Below are 23,124 nucleotides of genomic sequence, written 5' to 3'. Positions count from 1 at the left end.
TATCCAGTCCAGTCGTCCTAAATGTCTTGATCTTATTGCATTATCCAATGCTGTTGCCACTGCTGAATCATCTTTCTCCACAGTATGCCTTTCCCCTCTAATTTTGAGAATTTAATACTGTCTTTAACCACTCCTTTTTTCACTTCTTGGTTAATTGCAGTAATATATTAGCATTTTTGCCTGCTCTCTCATTTCCCAGGACACCCGAATGTGCTATGACCCACATGAATGTGCACCATTCTTGCTATCAGAATAGCACACAGTTCAAGAGTATATTCAAACAGTCTGATGGTCTCATGTTAAAACCCACTTGGCACAGCAACTGCAGACCCTGTTGCATTTGTCCCAGGATCATTTAATCCAGCTGTAAAAATCTGAATGCTATCATTACATTTATGGTCCCTGTAACTGTAGTATTCTCTGGTTAAATCAGCTTTTGCATTACTGTGCTTAATTCTGAGCAATTCTAGATCAACACAGGGATTTTCTAATATCCAAACAGGTTTAACTGGCTACACTACAGTAGGGTCAAACTCCTTATCATATACTCCCATATCTTTTGCCACTCAATCTCCTGTCCAGCCAAAACTTTCTTTTGTGTCCTTCTCCTAACACATCTGCAGCACCCTTTTTGCAGGGCCATAATGGCATCTCACCTGCTTCGACTTGGAGTGCACACACCAGCAAAGTTCTGACTGAATCCGCTTTGATATGTGGCCACCAGACCTCTACTTTACAAAACACACATTAACCTCTCATTTATCATGCGCTCCATTAATTTGCAAATGTGTAATGTCAAGGCAATTGGCCTACTGTTTTCCTTATTTGAACTTTTGCTTCTTTCCAGCATTCTTCCCTCATCCCACACTGTTATATAGTATCAGTAGTTTCTCCAGACGTCCTACACTTATATGTTTTAATATGCTGTCACATATTTAATCTTTACCAGGTACTGTCTTTCCTGTTTTGTTTTGTGCCTTTTTTAATTCCCCCACGTTGAAATGGGTACTTTTCCAACCACCTATATTACCGCTTCTACCCAAAGCATCTATGTTTTCAGATTTTGTTCTCTCTCTGCCTCTTCTTTCCTCTTCTGATAAAGTCTTTGAGCTGTGCACCATAACAAAAGAATTTGCCAACATCTCTGCCTTTTCCTTATTTGTTACTGCAGTTTTGTTTCCATCAGTCAACACTGGGTAACTCCACTCCCTTCTATCCCCTCTCATCTTTTTAATCATCCCTGACATCTCTTCGTCCTGAACTGTGGTTCCGATCGAATCACAGTACTTTCTCCAGTATGCCCTTTTTGTCTGTCTTATTGTCCTCCTCACTACTGCCTGAGCTTGCTTGTACGGAATCAAATGTTGAAAATGGTGAGTTCTTTTGAGTCGTTTAAAGGCCTTCTTTCTATTTCTTATTGCCTCCTTATCATCCCACCATGGTACTACTTTGTCCTTTACACTGTCTTTGGTTTTGGGAATGGACTCTAATGCAGCCAATATTATCCTTGTTTTATTTTCCTGTCAAGTATTTCCAGTTTTCTTCCATTATTAAACTGACTAAGATATCTCACTCACTCACATATTATTTAATGGTGCAAGCTACATATTATCTATCATCATCAAATTATTATCTATCTCTTAATTACCTATAAATAATCTAATATCTAAATTTAATTCAATTTGGCCTTCATTTAGTGTGTGTAAAGCATGGCCAGCTATATACCATACAGTAAGTTGTTTTAAATTAGGGAGCCATGACTTGTGGCTGTTTGGACTCAAGAGGTCAGTGTTTTTCTTTCACAGATCTCAAAACTTCAGTAATCACAGAGACTGTGGCTTTGTAAAAATGAAGTGTTTTAATAAATAGAAAATACTGCAAAATACAAATGTAACTTGGCAATAACAAAAATAGACATTATAACACTGTAAAAATAGATTAAAAAATGCATCTTTTTTTATGCTCATGCAGACATCATTGTGTCCGAAGTTACCTCTCTCTGTGAAGTGTAGTGGTGCCTGTTGCATCAGGCAACAGCAAATTACTTAATTAGTTGACTTTCCTTCATATTTCTTTCTGTCTTCTCAACCATGAACAGGTAGAGAAATAAATTAACATATAGAGTCTTTTCAAAGAATCTCAGACAATCATGTTTCCACTGTCTGTCATGTTAAATCTGTGCATCACTTCACCTTAGTCTTGTTGTGTTGAGTACATAAATAAACCTTTCAATGAATGAGTCTGCAGAGTTAAAATATGAATTCTGTAGGTCTGGTCACCATGTGAAGTATGAGCAGCAGTAGTCTGTGTGGAATGAAGGTATGTCTTCAGAATGGGTTATTGTTGTTGAGGGTGGTTGAACTGACCCATGAACAGAACAACACCTGAAAACAAGAAAGAAAACATTAGACACACCACACACACACACACACACACACACACACACACACACACACACACACACATCTATCTCTATCTATCTACCTGAGCTACGCAGCTGAATGGCATTGTAAAATGGGATTTGAAATTAAAATGTAATAAGAGTATTACCTGTGTGTTTGTGTTGAATGAGGAAGAGGAAGGGTCGGTCTAGAGTAATCTCCTCCACTGCCATACGAGAAAACATCACAGCAGCTAATGGAGAAGACATGAAAAATGGGTTAGTGTCTGTGGTTTCCCTTTTTGCAATTGCCTGGATCCTGGACACCAAACAAAGACAACCAGGCCCCATGTTTGCCTTGTATGCTTGTATACTATGCATAATAAATTAGTTTCTTTACATCATTTCTTGTGGGGTTTTTTATTATTATTATTTTGTGTGTTTGGTGCTTGATCCAACCTGTTGCAGCTGCTCCCTTGGTTCCCCGCTCATTCACCTCGATCTTCACTCTCTGCAGAACCTTCGATACACACAGTCTCTCATCAGCTAAAGGGCAGAAAAACACAGAGTTCATTTGAATCTACTATACTTACAATCGTTTTTTAGATGGTCATGTGGTATGGAACATATTAGAACTAAAGCAAAAATAGAATAAGAAGCCCCAGATACAACAAAGGAAATATGAATGACATGCAAAAAAAACTAATTATGTCTTCCTATGGGAGGTTAACTTACTGGTGATGCGTGTGAAGTCAGCAGTAGCCAGGTTGAACATGTCTCCCAGACCCATCTTAAGCAGAGTAGTCTTTAAATTAAACTCATAGTTCAGACTAAACCTGCAAAAACACACACAAATCTTCAATTTCATCCTTGTTGCTTAAAGCTGGTAGCCACATAAGAATCAATATGACTCAAACAACCGTGAAGCTACACTTACCCAATGAGAAATCATTTTAAAAATAATTTACTGTTAGCTACCCATACAGTGCCTGAACATTTCTCCCTTACCTGGGCATGGCCAGCTGTCTCTTGACATTCCTCAGCTCCGCTCTCCACTGCTGAATCCTCTGGCTGCTCAAATCCTCACTGAGCATGCTCAGTGGAACTTCAGGCTCAAATGGTGACACCAGGAGCATGCTCAGTGAGTCACCCTCGTATGGGACCTCAATGACATCATAGTCCACTCCTTTGGCAGTCACAAACTCACCTGAGGATTGAGGATAAAGAGTTGGGTGTATTTTTTCACGTAAAACCAGACTATTTGGCTATCTTTGTAGCCCAGTATCCATGATCAGCTCCATGAGGGGGTGCCAATGGACCAACTCTCATGATCCTTCTCTCCCCCTCATCCACATTAGCTCTCTCTCTGTCTCCTCCCTCACTTTCTCTGCTGTGAATCTGCATCTTTCATCACTCTTTTGGATCAATGATGGTCTTTATGATTCCTCGTCTTAGGGGGTGCTGTAGCTGCCTCAGCAACCCTATTTCCCTACATCTATGGTTTTGAGCAAACATTTCAGTCAGTGTAAAACATGCATACATTTCCAATGAAAAAAAAAACCCACATTTGGAATATACCACCGAATGGTTTCACTTTCACTTTGGTGCCTGCTATAAGTCATGTTTCCTCCTTGTATATCTATTCTAGCACTGACACTGCCATTATCAAACTTGGATAAATAAGTGCACTTGTGTTGAACCTACCGTAGTTGAAGTGGTTGGTGAGTCTCATCATTTGCACGACCACGGTGCTTCCGTTGGCGCAGTGGAACATCCTGTCCTGTGTCAGTTTGGGATCAAAAGGAACCTTCCAGAGGCCCTGAAAGTGGAGAGCATTAAGAAAGACCAAGCGGGTCTCATCACTCAGAGATCCAGGCGCCAAGAACTCAGGGATGGCATCTACAGAAGAAAACACAACAAAGAGGTTACAAAGGATCTAAAAGATTGAAGCAAAGAAAGCAGGCCAGTTAAAATAAGGTTATTGATGGTGGCAGAGTAGTTCTTTGGAAAATCCTGCAGATGACATGCTGTTAGCCAAGTGGTGTGAGTACCTGCGGTGTGGTCCGAGACCCATGAGTTGATGATGCTGACTGCCTCGTCTGGTTTGGTGAAGTCCACCTGGTTAGCATGGATCTGGAAGGCCTTGGCCAAGGCCCGGCGGTATCCCTTCTCCAAGGTCATTTTCCTCTCCACCATAACCCCACTGGCTGTCTCCACCCCCTCCTCACTGGACAAGTCCCGCTGCAGGAGACGCTGCTGCCGAGACATCCCTCGCTCTGCAGAAGCAAAATGAGTGTTTGTTTGATGGTTATACCAATAATACATCAGTATTTACCCTGCTATGAAGCTGGATTCATGAAATCACACGAGACACATGAGATCACACAAGACAAGAATCCATCTTGTCAGGCGTCTATCGTTTTTTAAACACAGTTTAGATGAAACCCTGCCCACTTGATGACATGACGATAACCTCAAGGATGCCTCCGGAGCCTTAACGGGAAGGAGGCATGGAGGCCATATCGCGTGCAGCTCTGGTTGTGTCTGTTTTTGTTGTGGTTGGTTTGTAAAGCAGTCAACGGCAGTGCTGATATGGTGATTGATTGTGAGTTGTAGTTTTTCCTGTAAAACACACAGATCTCTTTGGCTGTCACAGGCCCTCCTGACCGGCCTGCTGCTTCTCTCGGGTCTCTGCCTCCATGAACATTTCTTTGCCTAGTTCTCTGGTGGGCTGGACCTGAACCCAGCTACCCAGAGATTGGGGCTCAGGAGGTAGAGCAGTCAGAAGGTCGCTAATTAGACCATAGATGTTTCAGACCAATAGTATCCTATGAGGAACTACTGCCAAACATGGGTTGGCGTTGTTTTTGTACTTGCCAATAACTACAATTAATCTGAGGAAATTGTAGGCCAACTGACATCTGATTATGGTAACTAGTGCTGCTCATGTTATTTTTTTTAGTTTCTTCTTTATTATTGTTGCTCTAATGCACTGGAGTCCAGTGTGTATTATATTACATATTACATTTTTCTTTTTTATATATATACCTGTATACAGCTATTGTTTGGCTTTGCATTAGTCCCATTTCCTAACCCCCTCCTGATCCTCAAATTGTCTTTTGATCTTTGTACCTCTCACTCACCATGCAGAGAAAAGCCCATAGCAGTAGTTAAGGCTCTGCGGGTGTTTCCAGCAGCACCGAGTTGAGCCATGGCCAGGATGGAGGCCACGCCATATGGGGACAAGGCCACATTCTTGTCCACAGAGCTCTGGGTCAACTTCGAGAAGACTTTCAGGCCAAAGTCAGTCTGTTTATCCTGCAGGGAGCCCAGCCCCACTCTGCTCAGAGTCAGCAACAGGAAAATGTGCACACAAAACATCCTGGAAAAGAGAGAATTGAATATGTGTACGTTTTTCTTCATATTTTATTGAAAAAACACATCTCAAACATCTGTTGCTGTACTGAAATGCATCCATAACACCTTATTCAAAAGGAGAACAAAAGGACAAAATGCTGCCCAATATGTTCTACAGAGATAAAGAAACAGAAGTGAACCTGTGGGAAAAATGCACCCCACATTTGTTTGTGACTGCATTGTTTCTGTTTTTTAAGCATGAACAGTGGACAGACATTGTAAACAGTTCTCAGATGTTGTCATCAAACGTTGGCTTTCAGAAAACTAGTAAATAATGGAAATAGCTCAAAGATACAGGAAGTGATTCCACATCATAATCGGAAGGCTACTTTGTTGTTGAACTGGAAGCCCTCCCTCCTAGAAATTACATTTACATACAACAAATTACTGACCAACTCCCTGTGACTCCAGCACGGTACATAAAATATAGTGTTTGATTCACTCAAACAGGCATTGATTCTGAACATAATCCATGCTGCAATTATGTTTGTCGGCACATCTTTATTATGCATTCAGAGTAGTTGTACAGAAATGCAATTTCTGGAGACAGGGTTGTAAACAACACAACTGGTTATATGCAACAGTGATGAGGGGTGACACACTGACATTGCTCTGTTTCACAGGGTCATAATTCAAAAGGATTGGGAGCCACTGATATCTCTGATTCATTCCTCTGAGCTTCCTCTGTTATGTCCAACATCTGTTCAGGTCTTGCTATAAATCCTTTAATGTTATTTAACTGTGAAACTCACATTCAAACCATTCATTCCCAGATCTTTCCTGAAGCTAGTTTAATTTGTTGAACCAACTCTTTAAATTTTGTGATAGCAAGAATGTAGTTGGTGACCTTGCACCTACATTGTATTAAAAATGTGTGTGTGCATTTGTGTGTGTGTATGTGTGTGTGTGAGAGAGAGAGAGATACTTGGAGGGTGAGATTTAGATTACGGTTAGGGTATAAGGGTTTAGCAAGTAGTGGTTAGGGTTAGGGTAAATCTCCAGGGAATGGGTTAGGGGTGGCTTTAGATTAGGGTTACGCAAGTAGAAGTTATTGTTAGGGTAGGTCAACAGGAAATGAATATATGTCTATGAAATGTCCCCACAGCTGTGCGTGTTTGTGTGTGCGTGCGTGTGCGTGTGTGTGTGTGTGTGTGCATGTGCGTGTGCGTGTGTGTGTGTGTGTGTGATTCAGGATCTGCATTCATATCAGTGTATGAACTGGAAACTCCCTCTGTGTTTCAGGAGCCATTGGTTTTCCAATCAATAGCATATGCTGTAAATACAGCAGCATTACATCAGTAGCAGCGTAGAACTGGTACTGGGTCACAGGTCAGTGCTGTCGACTCAGCCTCTGTTTGCACAAGCAGTCACTTCTAGTTTTGAACAAACATGCTTCATTGACCACCACAGGGAACCACACACAGCTAGATTTGTATTGCTGAACAAATCTAGCTAAATCCTGTCTAAAGTGAAGCAGTTTGTTCTAATAGTGAGCAACTGTATTTACCCTATGTCTACACTGGACAGATTGTTTATCATATTCATTGAACAAAAAATAATGTAACAAAATTGTCTTTAGACCCTGGAAATTGATCTGATGTTGTACATCTTGTATCTGAGTTATATACACTGTTGTTGTGTAGCTTAATCTATGGAATCTATCATGTTATTGCACCCTAATGTAAAAACTTCTGGCAGTATTTTTATATTAGACTTAAAATGTTAACTTCTAAAGCTCTAAATGATTAGTCAAATTGTAATTCTTACCTTTTGGTTGAAAGTTGTCAGATGTAAAGCAGTAGGTCTCTGTTGTTTCAGCCTCAGCGTCCTTCACTGCTGCTGGTGCTGCTTCAGTCTGAATGACTGAATAAGTTTTTGTCTTTTTATAGCGTGGAGCCGCGTGGTCTGAAGCACCGCCCCACGCCTACGCACAGAGACAGAGAAATTATTAGACACAATGATGTCATCTGACACTGTCTGGACAGGCTTCCTTTTCATGAACACACATGCACAGTCCCTCCCTTCCGCCTCACTCTCTGTCTATCTCTTTTGCCCAAAGCATGACAGAGCATATGGAAAGTCACTCAACTGTTTTCCTTGTCTCATTCAAACACACACACACACACACAACCACACACATGCTGTCGTGTTTTCAGCACTCTGACATGTGCAGGAAGGACAGTGTCTTCAGAAAAGAATGTGCAGTCATAGTTTTTATTCATGACAGCCTCATGCTGTAACATCGGTTGGTCCAGAGAAAGATTTTTTAACTACACACCATGTACAATGTGCCAATGACACAAATAACAACAAAACAATTGAACGACAACAAAAAGTGTATATGTATGTACAAACACACACACACACACACACACACACACACACACACACACACGCACACTACAGGAGACTGTCTATAATCTGATCTAAAAGAAATTTTTAGATGGGACTGCTCTTAATGAATTTTTCTTTCTTCTTTTCTTTTTTTATTCTTTTTGCATTTCAGCTATGGGGGCTGAGCAAATTTGCTGTGGACATTCATAATCTCCAGATGCCAAAATCAGGCAAAAATACCTTGAACAACATTTTGACTCATGTCAAGATCGAAAAAAAATCTGTGGATATTCACAGTTCCCTGTAAACACCCTGGCCCTTACGCCAGGGTCACTTTCAGGCCAAATGTCCACTTTTACACAAGAAATAGCTGAATGCAATGGGCAGCTTTCCAGGAAAACTAAAATTCCAAATTTACAAACTCTGACGCTTGCAAGAATGTAACCTTTTCTTTTATTTTAATATTTCCGTGGTCATTTTACCACCAAGCACAGCAGCTCATCTTAAAATGGATAACATGAATCAAGCTTGAAAATTAGCTTATCTTTCATACAGTCACTCTCAGGACTCTGACTTTTGGTTGGGTGGGGGTTGACACATCAAAACACCTAATTTGGTCATGGCTTCCAGCATTCCTTATCCTACTACTCACCAAACATCTGGTGGACAAGACAGAGAATAGGAATTAACACACTTTTTCCAAATATATCTGGAATGAGGCCTCTGGCAGACCCACAAAAATCTTAATTGAAGCCACTTTTTCTTGTAGAAGTTCAAATGCAATGCCAATAAGAGCTTCTTGGATCCAAAATGACTTAGCTGGCTGAGCTATGGCGTGCTTGATGTCTAAGTTTTGGTTTTCCTTGAGTAAAAAAAATGAAAAAAGGGGTTTGTTCCATCTTTTCGTCTATCTCCTATGTTCAGTGACACACCTACTGTCTTACTATAGTATCAAAGAAAAGGACAAACACAGGCTATAAACTGAGATGACAAGATTTGGAAACTAGCCCACCCTGATCTCATTGACTTCTGTCTTTTATCTTTCACCATGCCAAGGCAACTGTGTCTGTGGGTGATATTTATAGGCCCGTTTGTACTGTCTTGTTCCTTGTACTTGCCCTGTTTTCTAAACTCTAATGGTTTAAGTTCTGTGTCTTTGTGACTGTGTTTGAGTGTTGTTGCACTTTAATTGCCTTGTTAAATCACTTAATATGCCTATTTTATTCTCAAGTGTTAGAAACTGCAGTTACCACTAATATTTTTGGAAATGTGAGTGTGTGAACAACACAACCAGACAAATGAGAGAATAATAGCAGTGAGTGATGGGTCAGTGACCTCATTTGTTATTTTTCACCATTGTTACAACATTTCATGCTGCTGTTTGTTTACACAGTGTTGCCTAAAATATACAGATGACTCAACACATCCTTTTACTGTAACTGGCCATATCCCCCACAGGTCCTGAGGATTTGGTACATTCCACATAAGATTGTGAATGGAAATTTGGCTTGCACCACCCACCCAGTTCTTTGTGGGGGCTTCAGGAACATGGGAATCAGCTGTTGCCAAGGGAACACACAACATCACACACGCACACGGTAGTCATTAATTCCAGAACTAACTTCACATTTGCAGTTTTTTCCATGGAGGCAAGAAAAGCTAGATGCATATCTTGTGTGTTGTGCTTTATTTGTTTTTGCTTTCTCAGTCTTCCAATCTTGGTTATGGTTATCTGAGACATGGTGTTTTTGAAAGATGCAGAAATAAACTATGGAAAACGAAGCAAAATATATTGCCAATCATGTTTGGCAGTATTTTATGTAATACTCTTCCCCCAAAGTTTGCAGGGCTGGAATGCTTGACTGAGAGAGTATTGCACATGTCAATAGAAACAGGACACCTTATCCAATGTCTGTATTTAGCTCTCATGTAGATGTTTGTGTGGATCATTTTCACATGAAGACAAAGCATTTGGCTAATGTAACCACAGCTGCTGAACAGAAACAAGGGCACCCAACGTAACTGCTCACAAATAAAGTTGGTATGATGTATAAGACAGTGCGACACTATTTAGCTTATTTTTGGGCTCTGGGGAATGTTGATGTCACTTAATGACACCTAGTGGCACAACCAAACCGATCCACTCACAGTACAACCCTGACTCCAAAAAAGTTGTGTAAAACATACATGAAAGAGAATGAGAGAACTTGATAATCCTTTTTGACATAGACTCAACTGACAACAGTAGAAAGACAATACACTGTATGTTGTAGCCAATTTTAATGTGTGCTGTGTGTGTGGTGAGTTGCTCTGTTTGGGCATAGGCAGGTAATCACAGTGACGTGGTCACAGGTAACAGCTGTAGGGAATTAGGAGCCGGGAAGCCACACAGTTTTTCAACCGTGTGTGTGGGTCTGTGTGTTTGGGTGATATTGTGTCATTGTTTCATACAAGCTTGTTTTTATCATCTATTCAGTGCATCCAGCTTTTGTAGATGTTTTTAATCTTGATATAAATAAAGTGTTGAACAAAAGTTTTATGGCGGACCATAGTTTTTGCACCACCACGCATTGGAAACTACTTCAGATTCCCTCAAGTGGCATTTTTTTTTGTTCACTCACCACTACAATATATTACATATTTTACTTTTTCAATTTCAGTGATATTTGTAAATATACTGCATGCTTATTCTGAATTTGATGCCAACAACACGTCTCAAACAAGTTGGGACAGTGGCAACAAATGATTGAGAAAGTTGTAGTATGCTCAAAAAACGTGTTTGGAAAATTCCAGGTTTGTTGGAAACAGTATCATGATTGGGTATGAAAAGGGTCATCCTTGAAAGGCTCAGTCATTCACAAGCAAGGATGGGGCGAGGTTCACCACTTTATGAAACATGATTGTGCACAGGATATGTTGGATCAGAAACACTTCATGAAACCACAGTAAACATTGTTTGCAAATGCATTTTGTTTTTATTACATTACATTTTACACAGCATCCCAACTTTTTTCCTGTTGAGGTTGTACATTGCTAAGCCTACAACAACAACCTAAATTGAATTTGTTGCATAATATTTCCATCACTCTGAACAGAATCATGTTGAGTGTGTAAGAAACAGGATATACGGCATAATCTCTGATGGTAAACCACTAAACTGGAGTTAAAAGGGAAACGAAGTGGAAAACTGTACAAATAAACCTGTATTTACCTGCATGTGGTTAGAGTGAGTAATTGGGTGAGGCTATGGTGAAATAGACAGACAGAAATTTGGTGTGCTGCGTTCATGAGTAGACATGCACACATACACATACACAGTTACATAACCTTAAATTCTCCTGCTGACTCTGCATAAAACCAAACACACACAAGCACAAAGAGTTTGGAAATAAACCCTGACATAGAGGGTCTTCTAGTCATCCGCTTAGAACTCTGCTTACCACTAAAGCATTCAATAAAGTGACACAATATAGTGATTAAAACATATATTATTGATTTAAAATTAGCCTACTGTTGTTTGTCACTGCTCTCGCTATGCAGCTGCACTGAAAGTAAAGACATAAGTTGCATCACAACCACCTCTCACTGTGCACAGGCCGGGAGGCAGGAGGACATATGTCTTTCCAGTTATTTAGCATAATCATGTCAAATTTGGAGAAGTGACGGGATATCCCAACCTGAGAGAGACGTAGCTGGAGACAGAGTTTGGTTTACCGCTATTATTTTGTACTGATGGATAAAAGTCCTGCAGCAGCTGATTTAAGCGTTTAACGTCATACATTACAAAATCTGTCTCCAGTTTTGTCTCCACTAAGCAGTCCTTTAGCAGCTTGACCACTCATGCTGTGTTTTTCTTGGTGTTTTTTCATGTCTGTCCACTTCAATCTGGTCAATCTCTGTGTCCTCAAGTCGCTTGTGCCTAACTATTGCTTCTCCTGTCGGTGCAGCGTTGTTCTTTACTTTTCTTGTCTTTTTTGCTGTGGACATGTCATTCTTCAGCCACACGTCAAGTGTTTGGTCCTCTCCAAACAAATTAAAATAATGTCCTTAAAATGCTCCAGATTTTGCTACTCAAATCAGCTGGCAATTTGTTATTGAGCTTAGTACATTAACAGATTGTCCCTTTAGTCTATGACTGTTAGGAATACCTGAGCAGCCGGTCGTCTATCAAGAAATAAACACTGCTGACTTTTGGTGATTGACCAATCAGAATTTAAGTATTTAAGAGTGCTGTGTTCTCAATCGAAATAAACACTGCAGTGACTTCACAGATAACAAACTGGACTCTTGGCATCTTGGCACTGGATAGTGTCTATATCCACCCAGCGTTTCCTTGGATGGTCTGATATGTTTCAATGATATTATTCCTGTAAAACTTGATCTCTTAAAGACCACACCAATATTTCAGGAAGCTCTTCTGAAACCCAGACTTCAGGGTTCTTCAGAAAATAAAGCAAAAAAAAAAAAAAAGCTAAATGAAGTTCTATTTCTTGAGTTGAATTGTTGACTTTAGTTCTTGGGGCTCCTTATCTTCTTGGGCCTCTAAATCATTCAGATGTAACTGGAAAAAAAGAAATCTAAAAACTCCACAAGCTCCAATTGGTGACCCTGTCACCTGGACATTCATTTTTTGTGTCTTTCAGATCTATTACAAATGATACAACTAAAAAAATGATCCATATAAGCATTTATAATTTACCATCATCCTGTGCTTCCAAGAAACAACAGTCAGTACTCACATGACCACTAAAGGCCACTTGTCAGGCAAGCTTTGGTAAACACTGGTTGACCCACAGAACAGTGCTGTTGTTTTTCTGGTGAGGGGGTCTCTACTTGGTGCAAATCTCTTCTTTTGTCTCTCCTCACCATCAGTTGTCCCATGAAGCAGAAATGTTTTTTTTTTTAAACATGAATTAATTCTTTAGCTTTTAAGCCACATTAGTGGTGTGTCTTTAGGTGTGGCAGTGTCAGTCGGTCGGTCTACCAACTTTGGTGATCCTCCCTCATGGAGCATCACCATCAGATCAAAGTTTTTTCAATACTTTGGTTTATACCTGCATGACATTCCCATCATCATCAGCTGTATTCTGTGTTTAACATGAAGATAACAACCATCAAGCATGTTAACATTTTAGCATGTTTGCATGCTTACATTAACATTTATCTTAACCCACCACTTTACAGCCTTACAGAGCTGCTAGCAGGGCCATGTCTACACAGGAGGTGTAGCATGAGCAGCAACATCTTGACTACTTTGTCTTGTCATGTCTCGTTGTGTCTGTTAAGCTGTTTGTTTCACTAGCGTCTAGTCTGGTCTTGCACTTCCTGTTTTATTGTGAAACCCGAACTCTCCTCTCGTTTCAGACCCTGACTTCCTGAGTTTTTGTTTTTCCTTGCCTTTTGAGAACTTGAATTATCCTTAGCGTCCTTTGTTTGTATTTTTGAGAGCCGTGCGCCTTTTGTTCATCGTTTTTGTAAAATGATCTTTTTGTTATTAAAAACCAGCCTGAAGCCCTTTTACCCCGAACCTGTCTGTGTCGTGCATTTGAGTCCTGATCCTCGTGCCTGAGCGCTTGTGTCATGTCTGTGCCTACACAGAATGCTCTTGAGGCAGCAGTGGCTCACTAGGTGGACCAGTCATCTCCTAATCCGAAGGTTGGTGGTTTGATCCCTGGCCAATGCAGTCTAAGTATCAAAGTGTCCTTGCGAGATAATAACCCTCAAATTGCTCCTGAAGTGGTGCTATTGGTATGTGAGTGTCTCTGAATGACTGTCACTCCTAAAGAGCATGTGGCACCTTGCATGGTAAACTTGTTGTGTTGTTGAAAAGTGGTATATAAATACATTTGCATTCTATGTGCTCTTCAGGCACAGTTTTGAGTGTAGGTCAGAATGCAGTCTTTACAAAACTCAGAGCCAAAAACAAAATCATCGTATATATTTGTGTAGAACGGAAATAGCTGAAAGTAAAATATGGCTGGGTCACATTACCAGACATATAATGCAAGTGAAACACAAGCCTGGCCTGTGACCTGTGTAAACAGCTGGATGATTGCTCTCATTTTTACTCTTATTGTTCCCCATCATCGACATTCCTCCATAGATGCTTTGTTGTGCTTTACTTTCTATTCTTTATGGTTGTTGCTGCCTTCATTTATACATCAAGTTCTGACTTCCCTCCACCCGACCCCCTCCTTCCTACCTGCTGAGGAGAGTGACTCACCATCTCTTTTGAACATTTGGGCCTATGAGTCAGTATTTGTGAGTGTGCACAGTTGTGCAACCTTGATAACTTTGTCTTAGAAGTGACCAAGAAGACAAAACCAATGCATAACAATACAAGAGGGAAGTCTGAAGTCTGTTGCCCCTTAACCCAATGGACTGAAACCATTGCAACAACACAAACTCAGAAAGACATTTTGGGTCCTGTGGAACAGAGATAGTGAGGTTTTAACCAGGGTATAGCATTATAGTAACCATGGTGTATTGTACATAATAGAGGGCAAAGAGCAAAATTCGAGTCACTAAGGTTTGCCTTTTCTGGCTTTAAAACAACAAGAAGAAGCTAGCTGACCATAGTTAAGAATAATGAATCAATTTTACTATTTCACATCAGACACCTTTCATTTCCAACAGCATTCACTTTGCAGTTTTCCTCTCAAATTACAGCAGCAGAAAAGTTTCTTTACTTGTTCCAATGTCCTGCATTGTTCAGATTTATTGACTGCAATAGTAGAAATGTAAGGCAGTAAGGGTCCAGTGAAATTAATTAGTAATCCATTGTCTTTCGGCGATAGAGACAGGAACCGACAAATTAAGATGCTCAAAATGGCACCCATTTTCATTAATGCCGATATAATTATCAACTTGATAAGTGCCACTTCTTTTTCACAGCTCATTAAGTCAAGGCTAATTGTATTTTTTCTTTGTTTTTCTTGCTTATTATTCTATTCCACTTGTGTGATTTGAGGTTTGCATTTATTATATATCTTTAATCTTGTTACTATGTCCTGCCATTTACTGACCTTATTTCAGAATAGCTTTCAAAACTATTACGTATGTTCATTCTTGTCTTTTATTACTGCATGCAATCGGATTGTAATCCCGAACTCTGCCAGTTGCAGGTGAATAGCTCAACTGAAAGGCTTTGTGAAGCCAAATGACCCAAAGAAAATCAGACTAAGCAAAACTAGCTTCATTATACTGTACATACCCCTGGTCTAGAATAGGACTGGGTCCCTTTTCTTCACCAGTTTAATAGGTGTGTCTTTGTGTGTAGAAATAAAAAACATGCCAATATTAAATAATCCGTTTCAGTTCAATTTGTATTTATATAATATCAAATCAAACCAAAACTGTCTCATGGCAATTTCCATAAAGTGTAGGTCTTGGTTGGAACAAAAACCTGCAGCCACACGGCCCTTTATGGAATGAGTTTGACATGCCTGGTCTAGACCAGGGATCGGCAACCTTTACCACTCAAAGAGCCATTTGGACCCATTTTCCGAAAACACTGGGAGCCTCAAAACCCTTTTTACATTTAAAATAAAATAACACTGCATAATTTTTTTTTTTTTTTTGCCTTTATGCTATGTATAAACAAACTATAATGTGTTGCATTTATGAAATTAATGAACGACTGCAGAGAAAGCAAGATTACAAAATCTGATGGGGAAAAATGTTGGACTTTTGAGCTATCACTGCGCTGTCAGGTGGCAAGTACTGAAAAGTGTCTGGGACCTGAGAGACCAGATTCAGGATTTCTGTGTGAAGAAAGGACATGACATCCCACAGCTTTCAGATGAAGACTGGGTGGCAGACCTCAGATTTGCTGTGGATGTGACTGTCAGGGTGGTGTGGCTGAACAAGGCAAGGGGACCCAGGAGCAGACCAAAGACAAAATCCAATCCAATCCAACTTTATTTATGAAGCACTTTAAAAAACAACCAAGGTGGACCAAAGTGCTGTACAGAAAAAAATAAAAACAGAATAAATGAAATAAAATACAATGAAATAAATAATAAAACAATGAATTTAAAAAAAAAATGAAGCAATGCATGTCATAGTGTAGTTTATTCTAGGCAAAGGCGTCGACAGGGATGAGGCCGAATATCAGAGTCAATGGCAGGCAGAGTTGAAAGCACAGGCAATATACAGGCAGAGGCACAGAGGGCGTGGGCAAAATATCAAAGTCAAGGACAGGCAGAGTTCAGGATACTGGCAGGCAATAAATGATTTGGCAAATCTTCACAAAAGAACCGAAAACATAGGCAAGGCTCACATGGCAGTAAGTTGCAAAAAGGCCCAAAACACAAGCAAAGTAAAAGAGGCAGAAATGTCCCAAAGTTGACCAAAAAACAGAAAAAGGCTCACGTGGCAAAAACTCAAAAAACAGTTCCAAAAAGCTTCAAATATCAAGGACAAAACTCATGTGGCAAGAAGGGTCACAAACTAGGCAAAACAGACAAGGCAAGGCTTGAGCACGAGCACGAGCATGAGCAACAAGAGAAGAGTACACTTCTGAGTAGCAAACAACAATCTTGCAATGACCATAGTCCTTGGTTTAGTTTAAAAGCTGTGGCTGATGAGCAGAGTGGAAGCAGCTGTAGCCGGGCTGTGGCAGGGGATTGGTCGCTGGTGGTGTGTTGTAGGTTCAGACCATTGCCACCAGAGGGCAGGGCCACAGGGGAAAAGTGGACAGGAATATGCAGGGCCAACCCTGCATGTCAGACTGCAGGACAGATTAGGGCTGGGCTGTGACAGTGACTGCACTAATGAATGAACTAAATGTCGAACTGAAATGCAAGGGTGTTTTTGTGCATGAAATGTACAGTGCAGTGAAGGCTTTTTTGAGAAAGTTGCAGCTTCTCTCAAGCCAAGTGGAGGACAACATCCTCACCCACTTAACACTAAAGGAAGCCAAAAGATCAGCTGATCACCCCCACAAGTACTCATCCATGTTAGAAGCACTGCATGGAGAGTTTTCAAGGCGATTTCAAGATTTCAAAACAATTGAGAGTGAAATGTACATGTTTCTTCTCCCTTCACATGCAGTGTGGATAATGCACCAACTGATGTTCAGATGAAACTCATTGACATACAGTCTGATACACTTTTGGCAGAGCACTTCAGGTCAGTCTCACTGCTGGATTTTTACTCCTCCCCTTAAAGAGAACTTTCAACACCTGAGGAGGCATGTACAGAAGATTCTTGTCCTCTTTGGGTCTACCTACGTATGTGAACAGACATTCTCAGTGATGAAGTTCAACAAATCCAAACACAGATCCTTTATCACCGATGACCACCTCTCAGCTGTCCTTCGCATAGCCACCTCAGACATTCAGCCAGATTTCAATGCCCTTGTTCAAGCCCAAGATTGATTGATTATTCTCAGTGAAAAGATAAAATGAAGTGAAAAAATTGCAAGTTATTGTTTTTGTATAAACTTTTTAATTTTGTATAATTAAGTTTTTCAGTGTTTGAGATTAACAAGTTAAAAATAAATTGCACTGGTGCATACGGACCGGCAGGGCCGGTTTTTGCTATGGGCAATGTGGGCGACCGGCCAGTGAAAACACTAAAGTGAAAACAAAACTTGCCAGTTTTCTAGACTACCGCTTATTTTCATGTCAAGTTAGTGGAGAGGGCGCCCTCATTGTCACGTCAACTTGCTGCTGAGAGTCATACAGGTTGTCTGTCTCTGTTCGGACACTGTCCGAAAGGGGAGGGGGACGAGGGATCAACTTGCGACTGCAGAGGTTGGCAAGTGGGAGGGGGAAGGCTGACTGAGACACCCTCAGTGCAGGAAGGAGTGCTACCGCAGGTCATTCATTCCCACCACTCTCAGACTGTACAACTTGAATGTATAGTTATTATGGGCAATAACCTCTGTATCTGCTAATACCTGGAATCAATGTCACTTTATCAACCACATGTACCTCCTCTGTGATTGCACTAGAAAATATTCTTATTTTATTTTGATTTGCTATTGTTATATTATATTATTGCACTGTTATTATTTGCACCTTCACTATATAAATATAAATATAAATATAAATATATATTCAATAAAGTATATCTGGTCTTGTCTTATCTAATTGTAAACAACAGTGCACAACAATGCTGTCTCAATCTACCTTTGCTGTACCACAAACAGGCCCTTCCATCTTGTAGCAAACTTCTGTATGTTACCTTTGTGTTGGGTCATCCAGGAGAACAAGGTCTCCTGGTGAGGATGAAATACCACTGTTTTGTCTTACTGAGTTATTTTTTTTATTTATTTTTTTTTGCTACTGTTTGATTGCAGCAGAGTTTGGGGCAGCATCTCAGAAAGCCTGTGACAAACGTGGTAAGGTCCTGCTGGTGTACCTGGTGCAGAAGAGGTCACTGCAGGAGTACAGTTTAAAATGACATCTAGTGGCAGGTTTGGTTCTCTGCCATGTACATTACAAGAAAGAAAGAGGAAAATCCAGTGCTTGAATGGATCTTTGAGTTGTAGGAGATGTGGCAGATACTGGTCCCATTCACCACCAACTGTGATATGTATGTAGCAGCATAAAGGTGCTTATCCTCTATGTGATTTGCTGGTGCTCATGAGTGCGACTGCTGGCTGTTCACCTTGCTGGTGTCTTGTTTTGTTAGTGTGCTTAATGCATTGTTGTTTTTGTCGTAGGGCGACTGCTTGTGTGCGGCTCCGTGCCCTACATTTTTTAGCTGTGGTAAGTGTCCTCTCTCTTTGTGGTGTGGTTGTGGTGTGGTTGATGCTACCACGCCGGTGGCTGTGTGGAGCTCTCAATAAGGTACGTATGTGTACTGTAGCGTGCACCACATTATTTTTAGCATAATAAACGATACTACCGTAATAGTGTGCATGTTTGTTTAGGTGCTACTGTAACCAGATGGTTGGGGCTGCTGCCGTTTTGTCTCCACAGCTGCCACGTTGTTGACGCCGCTACTCGTCCTCTCAGCACAGCGTCACACACGTGTCGCAACTGTGTGTTCACAAATGCTGCTGCTGGCTGCTTGCTAACTTTTAATCAGGGTTTGGTCCCTTTTTAAACTGACTGGATGAGTGTGTGACACTGTGGGTTACATCTATTTTTGGGTCTTCTGTACAGGTTTATGTTGTATATTTTTGTCTGATCTTGATTTTGTCTATTTTTGTAAATAATTTGTTAGATTAATTTGAGAGATTTTCTTTATTTAATTCGTAATTGTTTGGGTTTTGTTTTAGCCTTTTTGTTTATTTACATTGTTTGAATTATTTTGATTGGGCAATTATTGGTTGGGATGTATTGTTCATTTTGAGCTTGTGACCTGTCCATTAATTGTTTTGTTAGATTTTGATATATTAATTTTTCATGATTTGTTTGTTTGCAACCCCACTCATTTGTTTAATTTCCCCCCTTTTCAGTTGCTGGAGGCTGGTGGTGGTGGTGTTGGTGATTGGTAGTGGCATCCCCCCTGTCTGCTTTGTCCCTGGGAGTGGGTTTCTTCACTGAGAGTGTGTCTGCCACATGTGCCCGGTGATTTAAGTTGATTCCTTTTTTTTCGTTGGTGGATCACTCCTCAACACTGGCCCCCTTCCATCCACTAGGCCCCAGCCCTGATTAGGTTATTTCCCCTTCCCGTGTGAATGATTGGTGTGTTTCTTTAAAAAAAAAAAAAAAAAAAATTTAATAAAAGTGCATTTTAAACTGGGAACCACATCTCATGCCCATTGAGTAAACGAACCTGTGTGCCTTGTACTGGAAGAGTAATTACCTGGGTGAAATTTCCAGGGTGGCGTTGACAATAATTCAAAACCTTTAACCTCGTCCTCCTCCTTGTGACAGATGAGTTGCCTCAATGTCGGGGTGGAATGTTTCAGGCAACCTGTTGGTGATCTATGAACACTGTCCTCTAGCCATGAAATGAGTGCGCAGACCTCTACATTTTGCTGGTTGTACATTTCCCAAGTCATTTGACAGTGCCTAACTGATTTCTGGAATACCTTAGGTAGTGTTGTCATGGCTCTCTGTGGAGGTGATGATGGTAGACATGGTCCATTGAACAGCTTTGTTGTGGATCTCAGGGTTGGTTGCACCTGGACAAGGCATCTGCATTGGTACGTTGTTCCCAGTGTAGCAGGTTGTAGTCACACACATCCAGCTCGAGTAACCACTAACTGTGTTTGCCAGTAGGATTGTTATCCACTGGAGCTTTCTTCAAACTCAGGAGAGGCTTACTATCCGTGATCACTATGCATGAGCTGCCAGACAGCAAGTGTTTTAAATTTAAAGAGAGGGGACAAATACCCTCAGATAATCATCAGATAATTAATGATAAACTCTGACTGGTGCAAAGCTCAAAGGGGTGACCCATCTGTTTCATGTGTCATCTACTTGTTGGAGAGCTTTAAGGCCCAGCTTCAGACAGACAAACCTTCAACATGTAAAGGTCAATCTTCTTCTCAGGGAATGGAAGAAACTTGAATTCAGGGATGATGTACTGTACACAAGGCAACCTTGTCCATCAGTTGGTAATACTTGAACAGTTCAAAGAGAGGGCATTACCGGGTGTACATGATGAGGCTGGCCACCTTGGATTTGAGTGAGTACTACATCTTGCTCATGCCAGATTCTACTGGCCAAGGATGGCCAAAGCGGTCAAGGAGAAGTGCAAGTAGTGTGAACATTGATTCAGGAGGAAATCAGTGCCCCAAAAAGCTGCACCTTTGGAAAACATTTCTACTACCTAGCCATTTGAGTTTGTCTGTACTGACTATCTGTCCTTTGAGCCAGACAGTCAAGACACCAGGAGCATATTAGCTGACCACTCACTGACCACTTCACAAAATTTGCTGTGGCAGTGCCAACTAAAGACCAGAAAGCAAGAACCATTGCAAAAGCTCTATGGGAAAATGTCATTGTCCCCTACAGGTTCTCCAGTCATCTTGTCAGTGATCAGGGCAGTCGAGTCTAACACCATCAGAGAACTCTGAGCACACTGGCGACTGACAAAATTGTACCACTCCATACCATCCTCTTGAAAACTCAGTGAAACAACTTAACAGGACACTTCTGGATATCTTAGGGATTACTTTCATGTTGGGTCCAAACTGAGTAAAACCGGTATGTTAAAGAGGCCCATGGTTGACTGAACTTTCAAAGGAGAAAAACTCAAGACTTATTTAAACTGATAACCTCAAAGGAAATAAGGAATGTTGAAAAACAAAGACTATTAAGGGCTAATTACTGAACCAATTTGGGTTGAACAGAGGTTGCATTCTATTTTTACTTTACATGTGGTATGTACAAGGGTTGACTAAAATTCTCTATTCATCTTTTATTTTTGTTACATCTATGTCTCTGGTTGTGCATTTTTTACTTTATTTCCAGGGTATATTTGAGTTGGTAAATTTGTTGTATGGTGGGTTATAGTCTGTTTTTTCAGTGCTAGTGATTCTATTGGGGGACTGACGTCATGCTGTTGAAAGGCGTGTGCTTCAGTGGGTCAGTCAAGTAAGGGACAACGGTTGTGCAGCACAGTAACTTTCATTGCAAGTGATTTGTGCGTGAATCAAAACAAGCGAGTATTTATCCGCTGCATTACTTTTGTTACTGTAGTTCCTTCTGTTGATACAGCTCTAAATAATTTCTGCCAATGTGGATGATAATTACAGGTTCAGGTGCTCGCCAAGTGATAACTACACTGATTATATCCAGTTTCATGCACACCAGTTTATGGCCCTCGGCTCGCCTGAGTCAGCACATCAGATTCTAATATGCCATGTGGGGTCAAAGCATGTTCATTCATTTATTACTCTTCTGTTTACAATTGTTGGAGTTTGAGAGACATATAGTCATATTTGCATCACTCCTGATTTTTGATTATAATAAAACTGTGTATGGGTGAAATGAATGTGTACATATGTTATCCCTCACTCAGGTATATTTTGTTATTTTTCTCTGTATAGAAACCATAGCCAAACACTCAGCTGTTATTGCATGACAACTGGAATCCCTGTATATGTGTTAATGCACAGTGAAGAAGTAAATAGCAAATCAACCATCTCTCAGATCTTTATCGAATGAGCTTGACGTGCATTTTATTTTCAATCCATGAAAGTTTGTTGTTATTCTTTACTTAGGTCTACTATTTACTATTTAATGAGAGTGCTGCCACGAAACTTTGCACGCTGTCAAATTACGTCCACTAAAGTGTTTGTTTTTGCCAGAGACAGACTGAGATTGTTATTCTAGGTGTGTGACGACATTATGGAAAGGATCCCTACAGAGACGGACCTTTAAGTTTGAGGAAGATAAAATGATTCTTCATTCAAACGCAATCATTTCTTATATGCACTAATATAAATGGTTATTAACAACAATGAATGTGTTCCATGTTCAAATATCAGTCTAATTTCAACAAAGTCCAATATAGCCCATATAAATACAAAAAACCACAACAAGGAACGATTCTGAAAATCAAATCTAAGTTGGAGCATTATTTATCCTCCTTTCCAATATGCTAGCATGGCATGATTGGTACCAATAGATGCCTTCGGTCATCTCATTTCATATGTTACCAGTACTTTCACTCAAGCTTTGAAACTGACCCCGCTAGCCTTTGAAAGACAGTAATGCGTGAATCACATTACATTCTTAACCTGTTAAATATTTCAAACTAATTCAAAAATGAACATAAATAATTTTGACAGAACTAATACATAAGTAAATCTGGCTTGCCCTTTCCCTTATGATGACTAGTGTCATGACATCAGCTGCTAGTGACTAGGGTATCTTGCTGGTCCCCAGTAGTGATATGTAACGTTATATTACCAGCAAATGATATCCAATTTAACCTTAACTTTCCTGATGCCACTCCATTCACCTCCTAATGGTAGCCTCAGACACTCAAAACAGCTTTAGATTTTTGACCAGTGCTGCTGTTGCAGCCCTCTATCTCCAGCTTCATTAATTTTTATATCATCTGGGCCATTGTTCCAGCAC

The 23,124-nt window shown here is 40.4% G+C and overlaps 1 protein-coding gene across 1 annotated transcript; it reads right to left on the bottom strand.

The window, feature by feature from the left end:
* Window positions 1-1,837: 1,837 nt before the first annotated feature.
* serpine1 (serpin peptidase inhibitor, clade E (nexin, plasminogen activator inhibitor type 1), member 1) lies at window positions 1,838-7,648 on the bottom strand. The gene is made up of 9 exons (XM_041964924.1): window positions 7,565-7,648; window positions 5,524-5,762; window positions 4,432-4,656; window positions 4,085-4,279; window positions 3,389-3,587; window positions 3,116-3,216; window positions 2,840-2,926; window positions 2,551-2,634; window positions 1,838-2,384 (listed from the first exon to the last, which is right to left on the bottom strand). Exons 2-9 carry the CDS (start codon window positions 5,759-5,761, stop codon window positions 2,338-2,340), a joined length of 1,176 nt encoding a protein of 391 aa, XP_041820858.1. The 5' UTR covers window position 5,762; window positions 7,565-7,648; the 3' UTR covers window positions 1,838-2,337.
* Window positions 7,649-23,124: the final 15,476 nt, after the last annotated feature.

The sequence above is a fragment of the Chelmon rostratus genome, chromosome 23, assembly GCF_017976325.1.
Source record: "Chelmon rostratus isolate fCheRos1 chromosome 23, fCheRos1.pri, whole genome shotgun sequence".
Taxonomy (NCBI): Eukaryota; Metazoa; Chordata; class Actinopteri; order Chaetodontiformes; family Chaetodontidae; genus Chelmon; species Chelmon rostratus.
Note: the sequence above shows the minus strand (reverse complement) of the source record. Positions and strands in the feature narration are given on the sequence as shown.

What these genes read in the sequence shown, in the direction of transcription:
- serpine1 (XM_041964924.1), bottom strand. Translation starts at nt 5,761, where the DNA reads ATGTTTTGTGTGCACATTTTCCTGTTGCTGACTCTGAGCAGAGTGGGG. An exon ending in CACCAACCACTTCAACTACG is followed by an intron (nt 3,588 to 4,084) that starts GTAGGTTCAACA and finishes CTCAATCCTCAG; the next exon opens with GTGAGTTTGTGACTGCCAAA. An exon ending in AGACAGCTGGCCATGCCCAG is followed by an intron (nt 3,217 to 3,388) that starts GTAAGGGAGAAA and finishes GTGTTTTTGCAG; the next exon opens with GTTTAGTCTGAACTATGAGT.